Source organism: Neoarius graeffei, chromosome 27 (genome assembly GCF_027579695.1).
Source record: "Neoarius graeffei isolate fNeoGra1 chromosome 27, fNeoGra1.pri, whole genome shotgun sequence".
NCBI lineage: Eukaryota > Metazoa > Chordata > Actinopteri > Siluriformes > Ariidae > Neoarius > Neoarius graeffei.
In genome coordinates this window covers 25,435,380-25,455,879 of record NC_083595.1, presented here as the reverse complement: position 1 = coordinate 25,455,879, position 20,500 = coordinate 25,435,380, and the positions used below count along the sequence as shown (strand labels likewise).

Here is a 20,500-nt window from a genome sequence, read left to right as displayed (position 1 = left end):
GTTCCTCCGATCATGATGCATTTTTGTTTTTATGTTCCTTTTGGTAAGAAAACACACTGGGTAAAATATTTTTGACAAAATTCAGAAGTTTAATGGTGGCACCAGGAGCTCAAAGTTATGGAAAAAGCTGCTATTTTATGACTTTTATGACAATTTCGATCACTTTTCATGAAACATTATGGCACCTTATAGAGTATACCAAATATCTTAGATACACATTTTTAGTACATATTCTAAATATATATTATCAAGCACAGTTTGAGTTTTAGCTGTTCACTGAATCATTGTTCAACTACTTTTAAACAATATAAATGTATTATGAATCACATTTAATGCTTCTCAATCCCTTGCAAAGGTTCTTAACATGATCTCTGGGTCGCAAGAAATCAATAAATGGAGTCCAACATTGTGATTCAAACCTTACGCGAAAACATAAAATAAGCATTTTTTGGCAAAAAATGAACCTCATGGTGCCACCATTAGACTTTTGAATATGGTCAAAGAATTTTACAGGATGTCTTTATTGGTGAAAAGGAACACCCAAACAAAAATGCATCAGATTTTATGAAAGTGAGGGCAACTGATGCACCCTACCCCAGTTTTCCATTTTTCTTGCCTGTGGTTCACAGTGAAGGGCTTCAGTTTTTTAATTGTGCCCTCCTATTCTCTGCCTCATACCCTTTTATTCCCCTAAACTTTGAGACTACTGTAATGGTAGGGGAAACACTCTCGGGGAGCGCTGGAACTCCAGTTGACTCCCCTACCCCTGGCAGGACAGGAAATCTGTTACAGCTATCTGTGCCCTGGCCTGTGGACCACCTCACATTTGAAGGCTTGAAGATCCAGATACCAACAAGTGATCTGCATGTTGGAATCCTTCATGCGTTGGAGCCACTGAAACAGGATGTGATCAGAGAGTCAAAGGGCATAGAGCAGGTACTACCAGAAGGATGGGTGAGGACCACCCAGCTGCTGGCTAGACACTCCTTTGCTATGGTATTGTACTTAGTCTCTCGCACGGAGAGCTTCTGGCTGATGTACAGCACCGGGTGCTCCTCCCCTTCCACCACCTAGGACAGCCCTCTGTCCTGCAAAATAAAAGGGAGAGAAAGGTCAGGAGAATATTGGCATGGCTCCATCCACTGGACTGGATCTGGTGCTCCCTATTTAATGAGATCAGTCAGCAGACTGGCGACGCCGAAATAGTTCAGAACTCTCTCCCCTCCTTTTTGGTCTCTGGTATCGGGCAGATGCAATCACTGTAGTCTTATTAATTTGGAGACGTGCCTGCCCATGACTCAAGTGGAAGCCCAGATGCCCAGTGTAGAAAGAACCTGATGTGGGTGGAGCACAGAAGCACGGCAGGCGGTTGTTTGTATCTTAGTTCTTTTCTTTATTGCTGCTTTTCAGCACAAAACGCTTGCGTGTGCGCGCGTGCACACACACACACACACACACACACACACACACATATATATATATATATATATATATATATATATATATATATATATATATATATATATATACAGGTTACAAGCAAGCCCTTGGCACCGGCCTCCCCTTCTCACTGTCCTTTTATCGGGCACGGTCACTGGAGGAGACACACAAACGCACGTTAATTGACAACAGGCGTAGTGACACGACCACTCCCCTTCCCTGACTCACAGACTGATGCTCGGCCATGCCCCCGCTGCCACATACCCCCACCGCCCGACTCAGGCCGGGGAGCCGTCCAGCCTGAAGCTGACTCCCCCCTCCCCGATGGGACAGGAAGTCTGCCACCACCATCTGCGCCCCTGGCCTGTGGACCACCTCGAATTTAAATGGCTGGAGTGCAAGATACCAACGGGTGATCCACGCATGGGCATCCTTCATGCGGTGGAGCCACTGGAGGGGTGTGTGGTCCGAACAGAGGGTGAAAGGGTGTCTAGCAGGTAGTACCAGAGGGCGAGAACCACCCACTTGATGGCTAGGCACTCTTTTTCAATTGTGCTGTACCTGCCTTCCCGCATCGACAGCTTCTGGCTAATGTCCAGCATGAGACGCTCCTCCCCCTCCACCCTCTGGGACAGAATGGCCCCCAGCCCTCTGTCCAACACGTCTGTCTGTAAAATAAAAGGGAGAGAAAAGTCAGGGGAGTGTAACAGTGGCCCCCCACACAGTGCAGCCTTTACCCAAGAGAAAGCCTATTGGCATTGCTCCGTCCACTGGACCGGATCTGGTGCTCCCATTTTAGTGAGATTCCTCAGGGGGCTGGTGCCGTCTGTATAATTAGGTATGAACCTCCGATAGTAGCCAGCCAGCCCCAGGAACTGTCTCACCCCCTTTTCCCCTTTTTGGTCTTGGGCCTCGGGCAGGCCGCAATCGCTGCAGTCTTATTAATTTGGGGATGCACCTGTCCATGTCCGAAGTGGAAACCCAGATACTGTACTTCCACCCGCCCAATCGCACATTCTTTTGGGTTGGCTGTTAGACCCGCCCGCCTCATCGACTTTAGGACGGCCCGAAGGTGTTCGAGGTGCCGCGGCCAGCTATTGCTGTAGATGATAATATCCTCGAGATACACGGCTGCGTAGGTGGTGTGGGGGCAGAGGACCCTGTCCATAAGCCGCTGGAACGTAGCGGGTGCCCCAAACAGCCCAAAAGGAAGTGTGACGAATTGGTGTAAGCCAAACAGTGTGGAAAAGGCCGTTTTCTCTCAGGACAGAGGAGTCAAGGGGATCTACCCATATCCCTTTGTTAAATCCAGTGTCGAATAAAAATGAGCAGTGCCTAATCGATCAAGCAACTCGTCAATGTGAGGGCGTCAAATTGAGAAACCGCGTTGACTTTCCACACAGAACCGGACCGACCCATCGGTCTTGGGGACCAGGACCACTGGGCTGCTCCAGTCACTGTGGGACTCCTCGATTATGCCCATTTCGAGTATGGCTTCAAGTTCATCCCGGACCACCTTTTTTTTTTTTTTTTTTTAAATTAATTAATTAATTAATTAAATTTTTTTTTGTGGTCGGGCAGGCGGTAAGGGCGGCTGCGCACTACCACCCCCAGGGGTGTCTCAATGTGGTGTTCTATAAGGTGGGTGCGGCCGGGCAGGGGCGAAAACACGTAGGAAAATTCTTTCTGCAACTGGGCTACCTCTGTGAGCTGGGTCGGGGAGAGGTGGTCTCCACAGGGGACTGGAGCAGTGGGCGATGTCAATTTTTTTTTTTTTTAACCTCCGGCCCCAGCTCCACCTTCCCCAAAATTACCGACACTACCGCCATGGGGACCTCCTCATTCCAACGTTTTAGTAGATTGAGGTGGTAAATTTATAATGCCCCACCCCGTCCATTCACCTCACCTCATAGTTGACGTCCCCGACTCGCCGTGTGACCGTGAAGGGCCCTTGCCACTTGGCGACCAATTTGGAGCTCAACGTGGGCAGTAATACGAGTATTTTGTCTCCCGGTGTGAACTCCCTAAGGCGCGTGCCCGTCATACAGTCGGACTTGACGTTCTTGCGCCTGCCCCAGATTCTCCTGGGTTAAATGCACGAGTGTGTGGAGTTTGGCGCGCAGGTCGAGAACGTATTGAATTTCGTTCTTACTAGGTGAAGGTCCCTCCTCCCAATTTTCAAGTAGCACATCCAAAATGCCATGCGGCTTATGCCCATATAACAATTCAAACAGTGAAAACCCTGTCGAGGCTTGCAGGACCTCTTGTACTGCAAATAACAGGGGCTCGAGCCACTTATCCCAATTACGTGCATCTTCACTTACGAACTTAAGAATTATATTTTTGAGAGTTCGATTAAACCATTCCACTTAGCCATCAGTTTGCAGGTGATAGATGCTGGTGCGGATAGGCTTAATCCCCAGTAACCCATACAGCTTGCGCAGTGTGTATGACATGAATGTAGTGCCTTGGTCTGTTAGGATTTCATTCGGAATCCCGACCCGGGAGATAAACTGAAGGAGCACTTCTGCAATACTGTGTGCTGAGATATTGCAAAGTGGCACTGCCTCTGGGTATCACGTTGCATAGTCTACCAGGACTAAAATAAAGCGATATCTCTGTGCTGACCGATCTAATGGCCCGACGAGATCCATCCCAATTCTTTCAAAAGGGGTCTCGATTAAAGGGTGAGGGCGCAAAGGCGCTTCTGGAGTGGCTGCAGGATTTACTAATTGGCATTTGTGGCATGCCGCACACCACCGACGGACATCCCTGCGAATCCGTGGCCAATAGAACCGGGCTATTATCTGGGTTAGTGTCTTATCCTGCCCTAAGTGTCTGGTCATGGGATTAAAGTGAGCCACCGGGAATATGAATTCCTGGCGGCTCTTTGGAATTAATAGCTGCGTTATCTTTTCGCCAATTTGAGTGTCCTGTGTCACTCGGTATAACCTATTCTTAATAATAGCAAAGTAGGGGAAGGCCGGCGTCACGTTTGGCTGGAGAATTTGACCATCGATTACTCTCACTTGGTCAAATGCATGCCGCAGAGTCCCGTCTCACGACTGCTCTAACGGGGAATCCCCAAGGGAAGCCCCGAGAGAGGAAGGAGGGGCGGGGCGCTCCTCACTCCGCATATCACCCTGACGCAGTGCTGACATAGACGGCTCTGTGACAGCTTCTCCCGCCAATGCTACTCCGGGGCTTTCCCCAGCCGGATTACTGCAGGACCCACTCTTCACTATGTGCGTCATTAACTCTTTAAAACCCGGCCAATCAGTCCCCAAAATCAGCGAGTGGGTGAGACGAGCATTAACCGCCGCCTTTACACTCTGCTTTTGCCCTCGAAATAGAATGTGGACAGACTCCAAAGGGTAGTCGTGAACATCCCCGTGCGCACACACCTTCACCACTCGTGCTCTCTCCAATGCCTCACCTTGCACCAGGCTTTGGTGGATTGAGGTCTGGTTACAGCTGGAATCCACCAAAGCCTGGTACGTATCCCCTTGGACACTTACCAGTATACGATACGCTCCGGCCCGAGCAAGGGTGATTTCTGGTGCGTCGGGGACCTGGACCACCACGCCCACCTCCATCGCGGAGCACTGATGATGATGTCCCGGCTCCCTGCAGCACCAGCACACCGGCCCAGGCTCTCCCTCTGCACCGGTGTTATGGGAATCACTCACCTGGGGGGAAGGAGACACCGACAAGGAAGGGGAAAACAGAAGGACACCACGGGTGCGGTGGGTCAGCTGGGGGGGAGCGGGGCGAGGATAGGAAGCGGAGGGAGAGAGAGAGAGGAGAAGAGGAGGCACGCCTCCCTGTTGTCGGAACTGCCACCATGTGGTCCTTTGCCAGCTCGATAGCTTGGTCTAGCACCACCGGGCGATGACACTGGACCCACTCCGCTGTTCCTTCCAGAAATTGCGCAACGAATTGCTCCAGTGTTACCGGGTCGATTACTCCCTCGGCGTCGCAGTCGTCTGCCCTCAGCCACCGCCGGCAGGTGTCCCGGAGTTGTTGCCCGACCACGAACGGTTGGCTGACGGAAGCGCTGCCGTTGTTGCTCTGGGGAGCGGCCGACACGCTGGAGGATGGCTCGCCGGAGGTCAGCGTACACGAGCCGGCTGTCGGTGGGGAGCTGCAGCATGGCCAGTTGCGCCTCGCCCATCAGCAGGGGGAGGAGGCGCGCCACTTGCTGGTCGACCGGCCAACCTCAGGCCTCTGCTGCTTGCTCAAAGAGCGTGAGGAAGGCCTCCGGATCATAATGCTGACCCATCTTCATTAGGGTGAGGTGGAGAGGGTCCACTCCGCCGACGGTCGTGGGCCCCGCCGATGCGAGCGGGTGCCGGAACATCTGACTGGATTCTTGTTGGGCCAGCACCAAGGCTTTGAACCGTTGTTCTTTCTCCTTCCGGAGGCCGACCGGCGCTTGGTGCTGGTTCTGCTGGGCTGTGGCGAGGGCATGGATCAGCTCCTTAAACGGTGAGGATTCCATGGGGTTGTTCCCTTCTGCACTCTTCTGGGTTTCAGCACCACTGTAGAAAGAACCTGATGTGGGTGGAGCACAGAAGCACGGCAGGTGGTTGTTTGTCTCTTATTTCTTTTCTTTATTGCTGCTTTTCAGCACAAAACTCTCTCTTGCTTGCGCGCACATGCGCGCACACACAGGCTACAAGCAAGCCCTCGGCGCCGACCTCCCCTCTGACTCTCCTTTTATCGGGCACGGTCACTGGAGGAGATGCACAAACACACGTTAATTGACAACAGGTGTAGTGACATGACCACTCACCTTCCCTGACTTCGCCCTCCATTCACAGACTGACACTCGGCCACGCCCCCGCTGCCACACCCAGATACTTCAACTTGCCCAGTCGCACACATCTTTGGGTTTGTTGTGAGCCCCACACATCTCAACGACTTCAGAACAGCCCTCAGATGTTGCATGTGCCACTGCCAGTCATTGCTATACATGATGGTCATTGAGAAGCTGCTGCATAGTGTATGTGGGTGGAGGATTCTATCCATGAGTCCCTGGAATGTTGCAGAGCCTCTGAACAATCCAAACAGAAGGCTGACGAACTGGTGTAAACCAAATGGAGTGCAAAAGGCTGTTTTTTTCATGGGATAATGGTGTTAAGGGAATCTGTCAGTTTTTTTTTTTTTTTTTTTTTTGTCAGACTAACTAATCACGTACTTTGTCAATGCAAGTCAGTGGGTAGGTGTTGAATTTAGACACGTGTTGACTTTCCTAAAGTCTATACAGAATCGGACCAACCTATTGGTTTTGGGGACCAAAACCACTAGGTTGCTCCAATCACTGTGCAACTCCTCAAATATTCCCATGTCGAGCACTGACAATTTCCACAAGTTGGAACAGCAGGAGGTGGTCTCCACAGGGAACCAGGGTGGATTAGGCTTTTGGACTTGCCTCCAGTCTCAGCTCCTCCTTCTCAGGGACTACTGTTGCCAACTCTGTGGAGATCACTTTGTTCCATAATTTAAGCAGATTAAGGTGGTATATCTGCTGTGCCCCCCACCCGCCCATTCGTTTTACCTCTTAGTTGACAGCCCTGACTCGCTGGGTGACCTTACAGGGCTCTTACCACTTGGCAAGTAATTTCAAGTTTGACGTGGTTATAAAATGAGCACTTTATTTCTGGGATTAATGTTCTTGTGCCTTTCGCAAGTTCTCCTGGGTTATATGGCTGTGTGTGCGCAGTTTTTCTTGCAGATTAAGAATATACTGAATTTTATTTTTACTATTAGAAGGTACCTTCTCCCTGTTTTCCCTGCTGACCTCCAGGATGCCACAACATTTGTGACCATACAATAATTCAAATGGGGAGAACCCTGTGGAGGCTTGCAGGACCTCTCGTACTGCAAACAAAAGGGGCTCAAGCCATTTGTTCCGATTTCGAGTGTCTTCCTGCATAATGTTACGAATCATGTTCTTCAGTGTTTGGTTAAACTGTTCAACCAAACTGTCTGTCTGTGGGTGATAAACTTTGGTACAAATTGATTTAACCCCCAGTCATTCGTAAAATTTGCAAAGTGTGTTTGACAAACGTATTGCCCTGATCAGTCAGAATTTCTTTCTGAATCCCAAATTGGAACATAATTTTAAACAGTGCTTCTGCAATATAGCGTGCAGAAATATTGCACAGTGGCACGGCTTCACTGTATTGCATTGCATAATCCACTAGGACTAAAAGCGATGCCCTCATGCAGTGTGATGTAATGGATCAAATGAGATCAGTCAGGGAGAGTGCAATGGTATTTTTGGGGTGACCTGGTGGATTTACCACCTGACATTCACAGCATGTTACACACCACCTACGAATGTTGTCACAAGTGCCCAGCCAATAGAAGTGAGCCATGAGGCAGTTCAGTGTTTTATCTTGCTCCAAGTGTCCATCCATGGGATTATGGTGAGCTGCATGGAACAGGAGATCCCTATGGCTCTTTGGAACCAACACCTGGGTTGTCCCTTCCTGTGTCTGAGCATCCAACGTCATTTGATACAGCCTATCCTTAAAGGAGATATGCAGAACCATGGCCTCACTTTTTGTTTATAAATGCCTTGAGACCTCAAGAATGACATAGGAATAGATTTAAGTGTTAACAATAAATCTAATATAGTAATTTTTATGATTAAAATGATTCATATAGGTAGCGGTCTGAGTGAATGACCTTGACATCTGTGACGTCACTACAGGAAGGCTACTGGTCTCATCGCCAATTCCACTATACTAAAACACCAAGCTGACTGCAACTTCGAGCTTCCATTTTGAGCTAATTTATTGCCATGCCATGTAGATGTGTTGCTGGCAGGTGCAGCAACACAACAGAAGGTGGATTTATGTTGCATTCATGGCCCAAGAATGTTCAAACTGAAAAGATTTGGACACATTTTGCGAGTTGTTCATGGGCACATTGGGCACCTATGAAGTGGTCTCTCCTCTGCTCCGCACATTTTACTGAAGACTCGTACGAAACCTCTGATCTGTTGAGGAGCGTTGGCTATAAGCTAGTATTGAAAGGGGGTGCAGTACCAACAATTAAAGGAAAAGAAAACTACAAGGAAAGTAATTTCAGTTGCACCAGTTCTCCCAGAGTGTGAGCCGATAGTTGTTGCTAAAACCCGGGACAGGACAGGACTCATCACTCAGGCATTGACCTTCCCACGGTTGTTGCTAAAACCCATGACGTCACGTCCCAGGTTTTAGTAATTGCCTGAGCCGAGCAGTAATGGCGGAGTACTCAGTATGGAGAAAATGGAGAATGAGTGGACCAGCCATCTGATTTCTCTGCTGGATATGCTTGCCTCAGCAGCAATATCTCGTCCTTACGTGGAAGAAGCAAATGAATAGAGAACTGAACAAACAACTGAAAGTCAGATTGTTTCAAAACAATTGGCCACAAGATCGGTCTTCAAGAAGCGAAAACACAGACTGTAAGGATAGTATCTCCATCCTTGACTCTTGTATACTGCATAATTGGGAATAAAAAATACATGAGTTAAAATCGACCGCAAAGTTGGCATTCGAGTTGCCCCGCTGAGCCAGCCAGCCCTGGGTGGGTGACATCACAGCAGTAACCGATGCTATAGCCCAAAGCCAGACTCAGCAGGCAAGAGTGCTTGCAATGGCCTCTTCATTCGAATTTATTGGAGATTCTTCAGATTCCTCAGATAGTAATACATTGTGACTGTGACAGTCCTAAAATTGGAGTGTGTACACATGCTATTGGTATACTTGTAGAACCATATCCGCTTGAACCGTCAAAGTGAATCCGATAGTAACACGTCGGCCACGGAGGCCCCCACCTTATGAAATAAAGCGAGAGAACAAAGCCGTCTAGAGAATTGGATAGAATTGAACTGACAGTCTCATGTGACTCTCTCATTAAAACAGGATAGGCATTATAACTTGTGCAACATACATGTACATGCATGCATTTTTACTGATAAAATGTAAAAGGCTAATTAAATAATCAGATGAACTGAGATGATCACATTCTGAAGCAAATTTAATAATCTTATACTGGTAACTTAAAGGTGCCCTTCCACCAAAAACGTTTAATACTGGCTCTTTTTGAAATGCCATAGTTCACTCCTAGTTGCATATGCATGCTGCATGTGAAAATGTAATTCTACTCCCATTCCCTGTATTAGCATATGAAAGAAAGCAGTTGGAAAAACGAGAGGATTAGAAAAAGCCATACGAAGTTACGTCACTTCGAAAATTAGTATTCATGGCCTCGCCCACCTTGGCTTGCGACCGCCCAAGGGAAGAAAGTACGAGGAGAGAGTCATAATTCGCCCCAAGGTGCGGCGCGGCGCTCCGCATCAGTTTCGTTTCTAACGGCGGCTCCAGCCCGACTTTGCACACTCGTAACTTGGGCAGGGGAGGTCCCAGCCTCCCCAGACTTGGCAGCCAGCAGCCTCTGCCCTCTCCTGAACGAAAGAGTGCTCCCAGGGCGGGCTAGCTCCGCGCCTCGGGACATAATTCACCTAACCCTAACCCTAGGTCCCAGCCTCCCCAGACTTGGCAGCCAGCGACCCCTGCCCTCTCCTGAACGAACCGGCGCTGCCAGGGCCCGTCAGCTCCCAGCCAGGGGACATTATTCCCCCCACACACCCCGAGGCGAGCTCCACTCCGTGCCTCGCGCTTTGATGAGAGCCGCTGTTGCAGAGAGTATTCAATTAAATAAATGAATGAATGAATGACTCCCTCCCAGTCTTGCGTGCACACAAGCGTTCTGGTTGGGGAGAGAGCTCCCTTCCTCTGCTCTCCCTCTCCTCTTATAGGGCGCGGTTACTGGGGAAGACACACAAACACGTTAATTCCCGTCAGGTGCAGTGATTCTGCCACTTACCTTCCCTGACTCCGCCCTCCATTCACAGACCGATGCTTGGCCACGCCCCCGCTGCCACATCTACATTGTGATTGGTCAAAACATCGATGTCGAGACCATAATAGCCAATCGAAACAGTTTTTACAAGGACACCCACATCCGCTTGTTCTGACCCACTGGAGGTAGCGTCACAGTGCTGTTAGCCAATCAGAGGTAACACGTTTATTGATAGCTGTTAGCCAATCAGAGGTAATACGTTTACATGTCATGAATATTAATGAGTAAGAGCTGAAATCCTGTCGTTCTCCCGCCACTCACTCCTCCACCAAACTAGAACAGCCTGAAACAGGAGAACCACAGCATTTTTTTTTTCACCAAAACCAGCTCACAGGGCATTCATTCAAGCTAGAGACCACCGCACAATTAATGAAAAAATGATGCAAGGGGACCTTTAAATGCAGAATACAAGTTGCATGTATTAGTCTAAACGCAGGTAAACAAGTGTTTTTGTTATGTAACCAAATGAGTCATGTCTTACCTGTCTATGTTCTCGTTTTTGAAGGCCGAGCTTGTGGCTGATTTGTTTTGAAACAATCTGACTTTCAGTTCTTCGTTCATTTGCTTCTTCCACGTAAGGGCAAGATATTGCTGCTGAGGCAAGTATATCCAGCAGGGGGTGAGAAGAAAGGAAAAAATGGGGGGGCAGAGAATATCCAGCAGAGAAGTCTGACGACTGATCCACTCACTTCTCCATGCGGAGTACTCCGCCATTACTGCTCGGCTCACACTCTGGGAGAACTGGTGCAACTGAAAGTACTTTTTTCTTTTAGTCTTCTTTTCTTAATGGTTGGTACTGCACCCTCTTTCAGTACGAGCTTATAGCCAACGCTCTTCAACAGATCAGAGGTTTTGTAGAAGTCCTTAGTAAAATGTGCAGAGCAGAGGAGAGACCACTTCGTAGGCGCACAATCCGTGAATTTCTCGCAAAACGCGGCCAAATCTTTGCTGTTTGAACATTCTTGGACCATGAATGCAACATAAATCCACCTTCTGTCATGTTGCTGCACCCACCAGCAACACCTCTACGTGGCATGGCAATAAATTAGCTCAAAATGGAGGATCAGAGTTGCAGTCAGCTCTGTGTTTTAGTATAGCAGAAATGGCGATGAGACCGATAGCCTTCCTGCTGTGACATCACGGACGTCAAGGTCATTTACTCAGACCGCTACCTATATGAATCATTTTAATCATAAAAATTACTATATTAGATTTTTTTTTGTTAACACTTAAAACCGTTCTTATGCCATTCTTGAGGTCTCAAAGCATTTATAAACTAAGTGAGACCATGGTTCTGCATATATGCTTTAAGTTACTGGTATAAGATTATTTAATTTGCTTCAAAATGTGATTGTCTCAGGTCATCTGATTATTTAATTAGCCTTTTACATTTTATCAGTGAAAATGCATGCATGTACATGTATGTTGCATAAGTTATAACTTCTATCCTGTTTTAATGAGAGTCAGCCCACAATCAATGAAGTCAAATCAGTCTTAGTTGAGCAAGTCGGTAACAGTATTTCTTACTTTCACCATAAATTTTTATTTATATGATTTTGGTCTATAGCTGTCAAAGGCCTCGGCCTTAAAACCGGTTCCTACTGTGACGTCACACACTCAGGGCTGGCTGGCTCAGCAGGGCAGCTCCAATGCCAACTTCGTGGTCGATCTTAACTCTCGTATATAATTTTTTTTTTTTTAATTCCCATTTATGCAGCATACAAGAGTCAAGGATGGAGATACTATCCACTCAGAAATGTATTTAAAAATAAAGGTTCTGTGTATCTCCTTTAATAATTGAAGAGTACCGATGAGCAAGTGCAACATTAGGCTAGAGGTTTTAACCATCTATTGTCTCACTTGGTCAAAAGTGTGTTTGAGTTGCATTGCATGACTGCTTTGCTGGGAAATCCCCAAGGGGAATCCAGGTGGACCTGGTGACTTGCCCAGGGTGTCCCCCGCCTGTCGCCCATAGTCAGCTGGGATAGGCTCCAGCTTGTCTGTGACCTTGTACAGGATAAGCGGCTACAGATAATGGATGGAATCCCGGTGGAGGGGTGGGATCCACCTGGAATCCAGGTGGAATCCAGGTGGGGCCCTCCCCACCCTCTGTGTTTCCCTGATGTGGAGCTGATGTAGATGGCCCTGGAACCATCTCCCTAACCAATACTGTGCATATCCCACACCATGTCCAACTACCACTGGAGCCATCTGCAAACAGGTGCTTCCGGAGTATTTTAAGCCCCAGCCAATTTGTTCCCAAAATCAGCAAATGGATGAGGCAGGGATTAACTGCCACCTCTACACTATGATTTTCTGTCCAATATTTGTGTCAGAAAACAGAATCCAGGGACACATGTCTGCCCGGGGGCGTTTTGAGTTATTGACAGATTCAGAAAGTACAGTTTCTAAGCTTTCCAATGATGCCTTCCATGTGGAGATCTGACAATATTTGAAGAATGTGTGGCCTTTTGAAAGTGTATACTTCTTAAAACAGGAAAGGGAGAAAATCGCCCTCAAAGTTTTCCATCTCAGCTACTCTGGGTGTAGGGCGGGCACATAATGGTGCTCATTTGCATGATATTAAGGAAAGCTCTACCCCCTACTAGCTAACACAATGCTACTTTCATGTAAACAGAGATCACCACGTCAATTTTCCTTCCATGCAAAGTATGCCCAACACAATTATGAAGTACAAAAATAAGTCCTAAAGTATACTTTAACGTTTTGTGGTTGAAAAATTACTCACACCGTAAGAAAGAAAGATAGCACAATGATGACACAACTAACACAACACTAGTTTCATGTAAAGCCTCGGTCACAACCGGCCGTACCGTGCTCCTACGGCCAGTCTACATGCAAAAAACGCAAGAAACGCACGAGAGCGCGCATGAAACGCACGAGAGCGCGCGTGTGATGTGCTGATTTTCGAGCCGTAGACTGGCCGCAGAGGTTCTTTGTCATGTCAAACAAACTCTACGGGCGCTTACATTTTTTTCAGGTTGCAAGACAAACTTGCGGCCAACGCGCATCTTTCTCTGTGAACAAAAAAAAAAAACCGCAGTGATTTGGGAAACGCCAAAAATCGCACGGCCAAAAAATCGTACGTCCGGTTGTGAGCTAGGCTTAACCAAACCACAACACTCTCCGTTACATGCAAAAATAACCACACAGCCTTAGATTAATAAACTTACCCCATCAGAAAGAGAAACGGCGCCTTGCACACACCAATGCCTCCGATGGAATGTAATCCTAGAACGGTCCGTGTATCATCCGATCATTCAAGTATTCCATTCAATCTGGAAAACGAGGTTGCGGGGTTTTTTTTGCTAGAAATGGTTATGTCCGATGTAAATACCGTGTGTCTGTTTGCTTCGCGGTGTTTCAGCTCCTCTGCGCTCTGTTTAGCTTCCTCATTCCATAGTGAAATTACACGCCTGTATGCAGGTTAAGTAGCCATGCGCTCAACTCGCATCATACAGCTGATTCGCGAAAAAAAAAAAGACTTAAATCATCATGTGAATGGCCCATATGGTAATTTACCCACACCCCCCCAGCAGGCTACAGTCCTGACAAAAACGAGACAATTTGCAACAAAAAAATGTATGCTTTTCCAACAAAATCTATTATCTGAAATACTGATTGCACTCAAGATCTCAACTTGCACATGATGGAAAAAAACAAAAATCACAAATTTCGAAAAAAAACCGCTTCTTTTGCGATTATCTCTGATTCGTTTTGGCCAACATGTGTCCCTGGATTCGGTGAGGGGTCACATTTGATTCTGACAGACACCAGAGGGTATTTGTGACTATCCCCGTGCACACACCCTACCTTCACCACACATGCTGCCCCCAGTGCCTTGTCTTGAATCAGGTGGATGGAGATCTGTTTACACCATGAATCCATTAACGCATGGTATGTTCCCACTTTGATACTCATGAGTAGGTAGTACATTCCAACTCGATTGGTGGGGGTCTGTGGTGTGAGGGGGACCAACACCCCCACCTCCGTCATGTACATGTGGCGCTGGTCTTGGTGTCCAGGCTCTCTCCACTGCTCCTCACTTTTGCAATTGCAGCTCGGCTATTGACTCACCTGGGAGGTAGAAGAAATGGAGACATAAGGGGAGGGGAAATTGGCAGGATGGCCCATACTCTAGCATATTGTTGGTGAGCAGCTGCTATGCCACAAGCTGGGCCTCTCCAGACAGGAGCAGCTGAGCCAATCGCTGGTCTTCCAGTCATCCCCACACCTCTGCAGCTTGCTTGAAGAGTTCCAAGAATGCCTCTGGATCATCTTGAGGCCCCATTTTGGTGAGGGTGATGTGGGAAGCCCATGGCCGATGCAGGGACTGCTGCTGGTGTACCCCCTGATGTAATCAGTCTCCAGAGCACCCACCGGAGCCTGGATCAATGCTTAGAAGCTCTGTTCCTTCTCTGTGCACATGGTGACAAGCTGGGTCTGGATCAGCGCTTGGAAGCACTGGTCCTGTTCCTTGCACATGATGACAAGAGCTTGGTATTGGTTTTTGTGAGCAGTGGCAAGGGCATAGACGAGGTCCGCAAAGGGTGAGGACTCCATGACAGTGCTTCAAGTTCAGGTCCCTAGTTTTGGCACCAATGTAGCACTTCAGGTATGTTGGGGCACTGAAGCATGGAGACAGGTGGGGTACTTTTGATTCACTTTATTTCTCTTCACTTTTTCCTTTTCAGCTATTTTTATAACTTGTACGTCTCATAGAAACATGCACAAACAGCTCCGTGCTTAATCTCAATTTCCTTGTCCTCCTCTTAGCTCTTTCTCTCCTCTTAAGCCCTTGGTTGTCACTGAAACACAAGACACACACACACACACTTCGCCGTTAATCAATCTTAGATGTGATTGCTTTGCTCTCCATTCTTTCATGGCTTTGCTCTCCATTCACAACGTGATGCTTGACCATACCTATGCATCCACAGCAACCTACCCAGGGTGTAACCTGCCTTTTACCTGAAGTCAGCTGGGATTGATTCCAGCTTCCCCATGACCCAAACTGATAATTGGTGTAGATAATGAATGGATAAATTAATGTATAATGGATGAATACTATATATGGCCAAATGTATGTGGACACCTGACCATAACATCCATATGTGCATCCATTTCAAATTCATGGGTACTAACATATTTGTGTCTCGTGTGTGTCGTGTTTCTTGGAATATCTTCCAAGAAAGTTGGATGCTGTCATAGCAACCGGGGGGGGGGGGGGGGCCCCGGTTGCTATGACAGCATCCAACTTTCTTGGAAGATATTCTCCAAGATTTTGGATCGTGGGATCATGGTTGTGGGGATTTGTGCTTATTCAGCCACAAGCCACAATCTCATTAGTGAGATTGGGGACTGTTGTCAAATGAGAAGGTCTGGGACTGTCAGCTTTCCAATTCATCCCAAAGGCATTCAGTGGGGTTGAGGTCAGGGCTCAGGCTCTTCCATATCAACTTTGGCACACCATGTCTTTATGGACCTCACTTTGTGCATGGGGCATTGTCATGATGAAACAGGTTTGGCCAGCTTAGTTCCAGTGAAGGGAGTGGTATTGGTGTGATGGTCAGGTAGTTACTTTTAAAGGACGTATTTTATAGGCATATACATGTATAGTGTATGTTTCAATCCACAGTGAAATTTTAATTTTTTTATTTTTTTAAAACATATTTCTTGTTGAGAACAGACGGTCAAAGCACAGGGTCAGCCATGATACAGTTCCCCTTGACCAGAGAGAGTTAAGGAACTTGCTCAGAATTCACCCTGTCAGAATTCACAGACTAATCAATTTTATATCACTCTAGATCATGTGACATAAATTTTTATTTTCTTTGAAGTACATTTCCACAGTGCTGTATGTGACATGATGTATGTTATTGCTATCATCTGTTTCTGTTTTTTTTTTTCTCTTTGTGTGTAGATTCACTGCTGGAGCCCAGACAAGGCCTGTAACATGCTTGCAGCTGTCCGGCCACACATACTGATCCGCTCTGCCCAGCGTGACATGCTAGACAAGTATTACCAGCAAGTGTGTGGACCAGATTCATGCTGTGTATAATACAAAGATCTGTGTTCCTTTGGTCTAGCCGGTGGCTTGTTTGCAATCAGCATGTGTTTTTTTCTGGTCTAAGCTGTTTTTTTTGCAAATTTTGCTAAGTCCCTGGGTTATGCTGGGATCAGAGTACACGTGATTTGTCTTTCACAATGCCTAATCTGATATGGTGACAATCCTAGTGCCATAGATTTTTGCCATGTCTTGGTCAGGACACTGGCAACACTACATGTTTGACTCTAACCAACCATTGTTCGTGTCCTTGCGTGTCAGCTGGGAGGAGGGTCAAGAAATTGTTGGTCACAGTTATCAAGGAATATAGCATAGGTGTTGTCACTAGGTAAGAAAATGCAAAAATGCTGTCATGCTACATGGGCTTTGTAGCATGACATAATTGAAGAATACCAGTGTGGTATCAGGGACGCCACCACAACACCCTAACTCCACATCGCTGTTCTTTGATTGTCATGTTACAAAGCCCTTTCAGTGTTCTGGCAGATCCAACCCCGGAAATGTGTTGGACACAACAAAATCATGTCAAAATTGGTCTGAATATGTGTAGTCTGATGCTGGCATTAAAAAGACTTTTCTGAAACTGTGTTAATTTATGCACATATATGTATTTATGTGACTTTCCACACCAATGCAGAAAATGTCTTTTCTTTATACTTGTATGTTAAATGTCAAAGCTATTAAATATTTTAGAACATGTCTTAGTATAGACTGTTCATGTATACAGGAGCTTTGCATAATTGTAGCTGTAGTTCATTCATTATTAATGTCTTTTTTTGCATAACATAGATATTTGACGCGGTACGCGGTGGTCCGGACTACCGTTGTGGTCCGGACCACGCCGTTTTCAGGTGTGGTCCGGACCACCAAGTTCAGAAGACAAATTTTAAATTTTCAGCTACTTCTTCCCCTAATTTAGAATAAATTCTTTCCTTTGCCCTTTCTTCTGTTGCTTTGTAGTCTCTAGCACATTTTTTCTTATTCCTTAGAAGCTGTTCATAACCACCCTGAGACATAATGACGAAAGTTGGTAAAATTATTTTTCACTTCCCTCGTGGCAGCTCCCGCTTTTTTACATGCGTTAGAACTGGTATCTTTTATTGCGCGTGTGTTTTACGCATGCATTTCTCTTCCGGTTTGAGAAAAAATAACAAATGATGTACGACTTTGTAAAAAAAACTCGTATTAAATGACAAACACAGTATGATTTTGGTAAGTTTTTATTTATATCGTAATATAATACAGCATACGGTGAACCGGACCACAATCCAGGAAAAATAATTAATTAATGCCCTCGTTTTGTATGGAAAATACGGTGATCCGGACCACCGCGTACCGCGTCATTTAGGCATTGCCTAAAAGCAAAGCAAAATATTTGCAAAGGCACAAAGTCAACCTGAATAGAATAATATTTAAATAATATTGGCTGGCTTTGAGTGGTCTATCAGATATATTCGATTCAGCTAGCATGATGCTGAACTCGTCTTCAACTTGGTCAATATCATGCTAGCTGAATTGAATATATCTGATAGACCACGAAAAAAAGCCAGCCAATATTTTATTATTATTATAATAATACACTCTTCATATCCGCATTCTCAAAGACCAACACAAGCTTACTTGCGAGTTGGTGCTGTTAGCATGGCAGTCCAATTCCCTTCTAGCCGGAGTAGCATTCAGCAACAGCGTTAGCGAAGGCCAATGCGAGCTTACCCGCAACTCGGTGCTGTTAGCGCCACAGTCCAGTTGCCTTCTAGCCAGCATAGTGTTAGCACAGTCAAGCCAAATATTATTTTCCCTGTGAAATTTATGGAGTTACTTTTAAAATCAACATGGACAACGACACAGAACGGAACGACTTGGCAGCCAAAAATCTTCCGCTTTTAACGACGCAAACCTCATATCCATGTTTGTTTAATCACTCGCTAGTGTGGCAGTTTTACATCTCCGACGTGTGTCTTTTCCAGTTTTTCGATGTCTGTTGATACCAACAGTTTTTCACTTGTAAATATGCGTGAAGAATATATAATAAAGTTTTGGTAGCCTTTCAGATGTTCAATGTGTCTTCAGTTTCCAGTTTATTTATTTAGTGTTTAAATCTAGCACTGGATTAGCTTGATCTTCTCTTTTACCCAGCTGATAAAGAAATGATTGTGTGCATGAGCAGCAAAAAAGTTTTGTCATTGGATCTTCACATGAGTTCTGACGTGTGATGTCGTGTTGTCTTGACAACGTACAATATTATAACAATATTGCACGCTCATTCTCCATTGGGGAGAGTGGCATAATATATGGAGGATAAGCAATATGAGAATATTGCATGCCATCAATAAACCCACTAGAAGGGAATAGAATACATACATGTTATTTATGAGCGGGGAGGTCCGTATCGTGAAATACCGTGACCGAGGTCTTGAAAATACTGACCAAGGTCTCTAGGCCGAGGTCAGTATTTTCAAGGCCGAGGTCACAGTATTTCACGATATGGACCAACCTTAAGCTGGTAAATAATTTTTTTTTTTCTTCACCAAATTCTAACAGAAAATGAGAGCGTCCAAAAGGGAAACTATATTTAGAACAAACCTGATTCAGATAGCACTGGATACTTCTCTGGAAAGACATGAGTGAGGACAGCTCGTACACATCACCGTTTTTCTTTGTTGCGGACATGAAAAAGTTGCACAGAAACATGTTTAGTTCTTCGCCAGGTATGTCTTCCACCTTTCGACCTTCATTTAGGTTTCGACAGAACTTCCCAAAGACATTGAGGTCGTAGGTCGTCTTTTGTTGTATTTTCTGCCCTTTGCTCCTCAATAAACTGTTGGATTTGCTCCGCATTAGCAACAGTTACAGGGTTTCGGCTTTCTCCTGAAATGTTTTCTTTTATTTCGTCTTCATCAGGGTAGTAAAACTCGCTTTTGCTGTGAACACTGTCATTATTGCTATCCATGCTGTAAAATTAATGCTATTATCCTGAGAAATGCGAAAAAAATGTTGACACAAAATTGCTACTATGTTTTTTGTTGTTGTGAATGAGCAAGTTGCCAAAGGTTCGTAACCGGGGTCCATATCGTAGGATTCCAGACCCCTCGCGAGCCAATCGGAGCGCGCGATTTGATGGAAACCGGACCACGAAAAAAATAAATGTTTTTATTCCATGGAAAAAGTGGCCAGTATGTATAATAATTAAATAATATTGGCTGGCGTTGAGTGGTCTATTGGATCTATTCCATTCAGCTAGCATGATACTCAATGAGTCGAAGACGAGTAGTTGAATGGAGTATATCTGATTTACCACAAAAAAAAGCCATTATTATTAATACATATTCCTTTCAGGTGTTCAACACATCTTTCTCTTCCCAAATTCTCTTAAAATCTTCCGTGTTTAACAAAGCAAACCTGGCGGTCATGTTTGTTTACAAATTGTCATAGTTGTTTGCTAGCGTGGAAGTTTTACATCTCCGAAGTGTGACGTCATGTTGTCTCAACAACCATGCAATACTGTAAACCATATTCAATGCTCATTCTCCATTGGGTAGAGTGACGTAATACATGTAGGATAAGCGATATGCTAACAATATTGCATGCTGTCAAACCAAATGAATGAAACCCGCTAGAAGGGAATAGAATACATGTTTTTACTCCATGGAAAAAGTATCCTGTATGTATAATAATAGCATATTGTACCACCTTCCTGAGTTGTGGCAGTGAGGAACTGGGAACAGGCACGACAGTTCAAGGTGCGCTTTATTTTTAATGTTTATTTTTTTAGTGAGTAATGTACATGTACAAACACATGAAATACACAGCTCACACTCTCTTGTTACTGACCATCTGCAAGGCATACAGAGACACACATTAATAGACAGCCAGTAATTAGACACGGGTGTAACTCCTCACATTATCTGCTGCTTCAACCTGACTCCTTGCCGTTCACAGCCCTCGCTGCCACATATATGAACCATCACAGTGTGTAGTGTTGTGTATTTTGCATCAATAAATTGCTGTATTGTTTTGTGACAGTGATACCAATAACGAGATGCACATCGCAGT

At 45.8% G+C, this 20,500-nt stretch overlaps 1 protein-coding gene across 2 annotated transcripts in view; it reads left to right on the top strand.

Annotated features, from left to right (window-relative positions):
- ptpmt1 (protein tyrosine phosphatase mitochondrial 1) overlaps positions 1 to 18,506 on the top strand; it is a 40,642-nt gene extending 22,136 nt beyond the window's left edge. For both annotated transcript variants that reach the window (XM_060911207.1, XM_060911203.1), the window contains one exon: positions 16,304 to 18,506. In XM_060911207.1, the coding sequence (XP_060767190.1) occupies positions 16,304 to 16,441 (138 nt within the window). In that variant the 3' untranslated portion in view covers positions 16,442 to 18,506. The remainder of the gene's footprint in view (positions 1 to 16,303) is intronic.
- Positions 18,507 to 20,500: the final 1,994 nt, after the last annotated feature.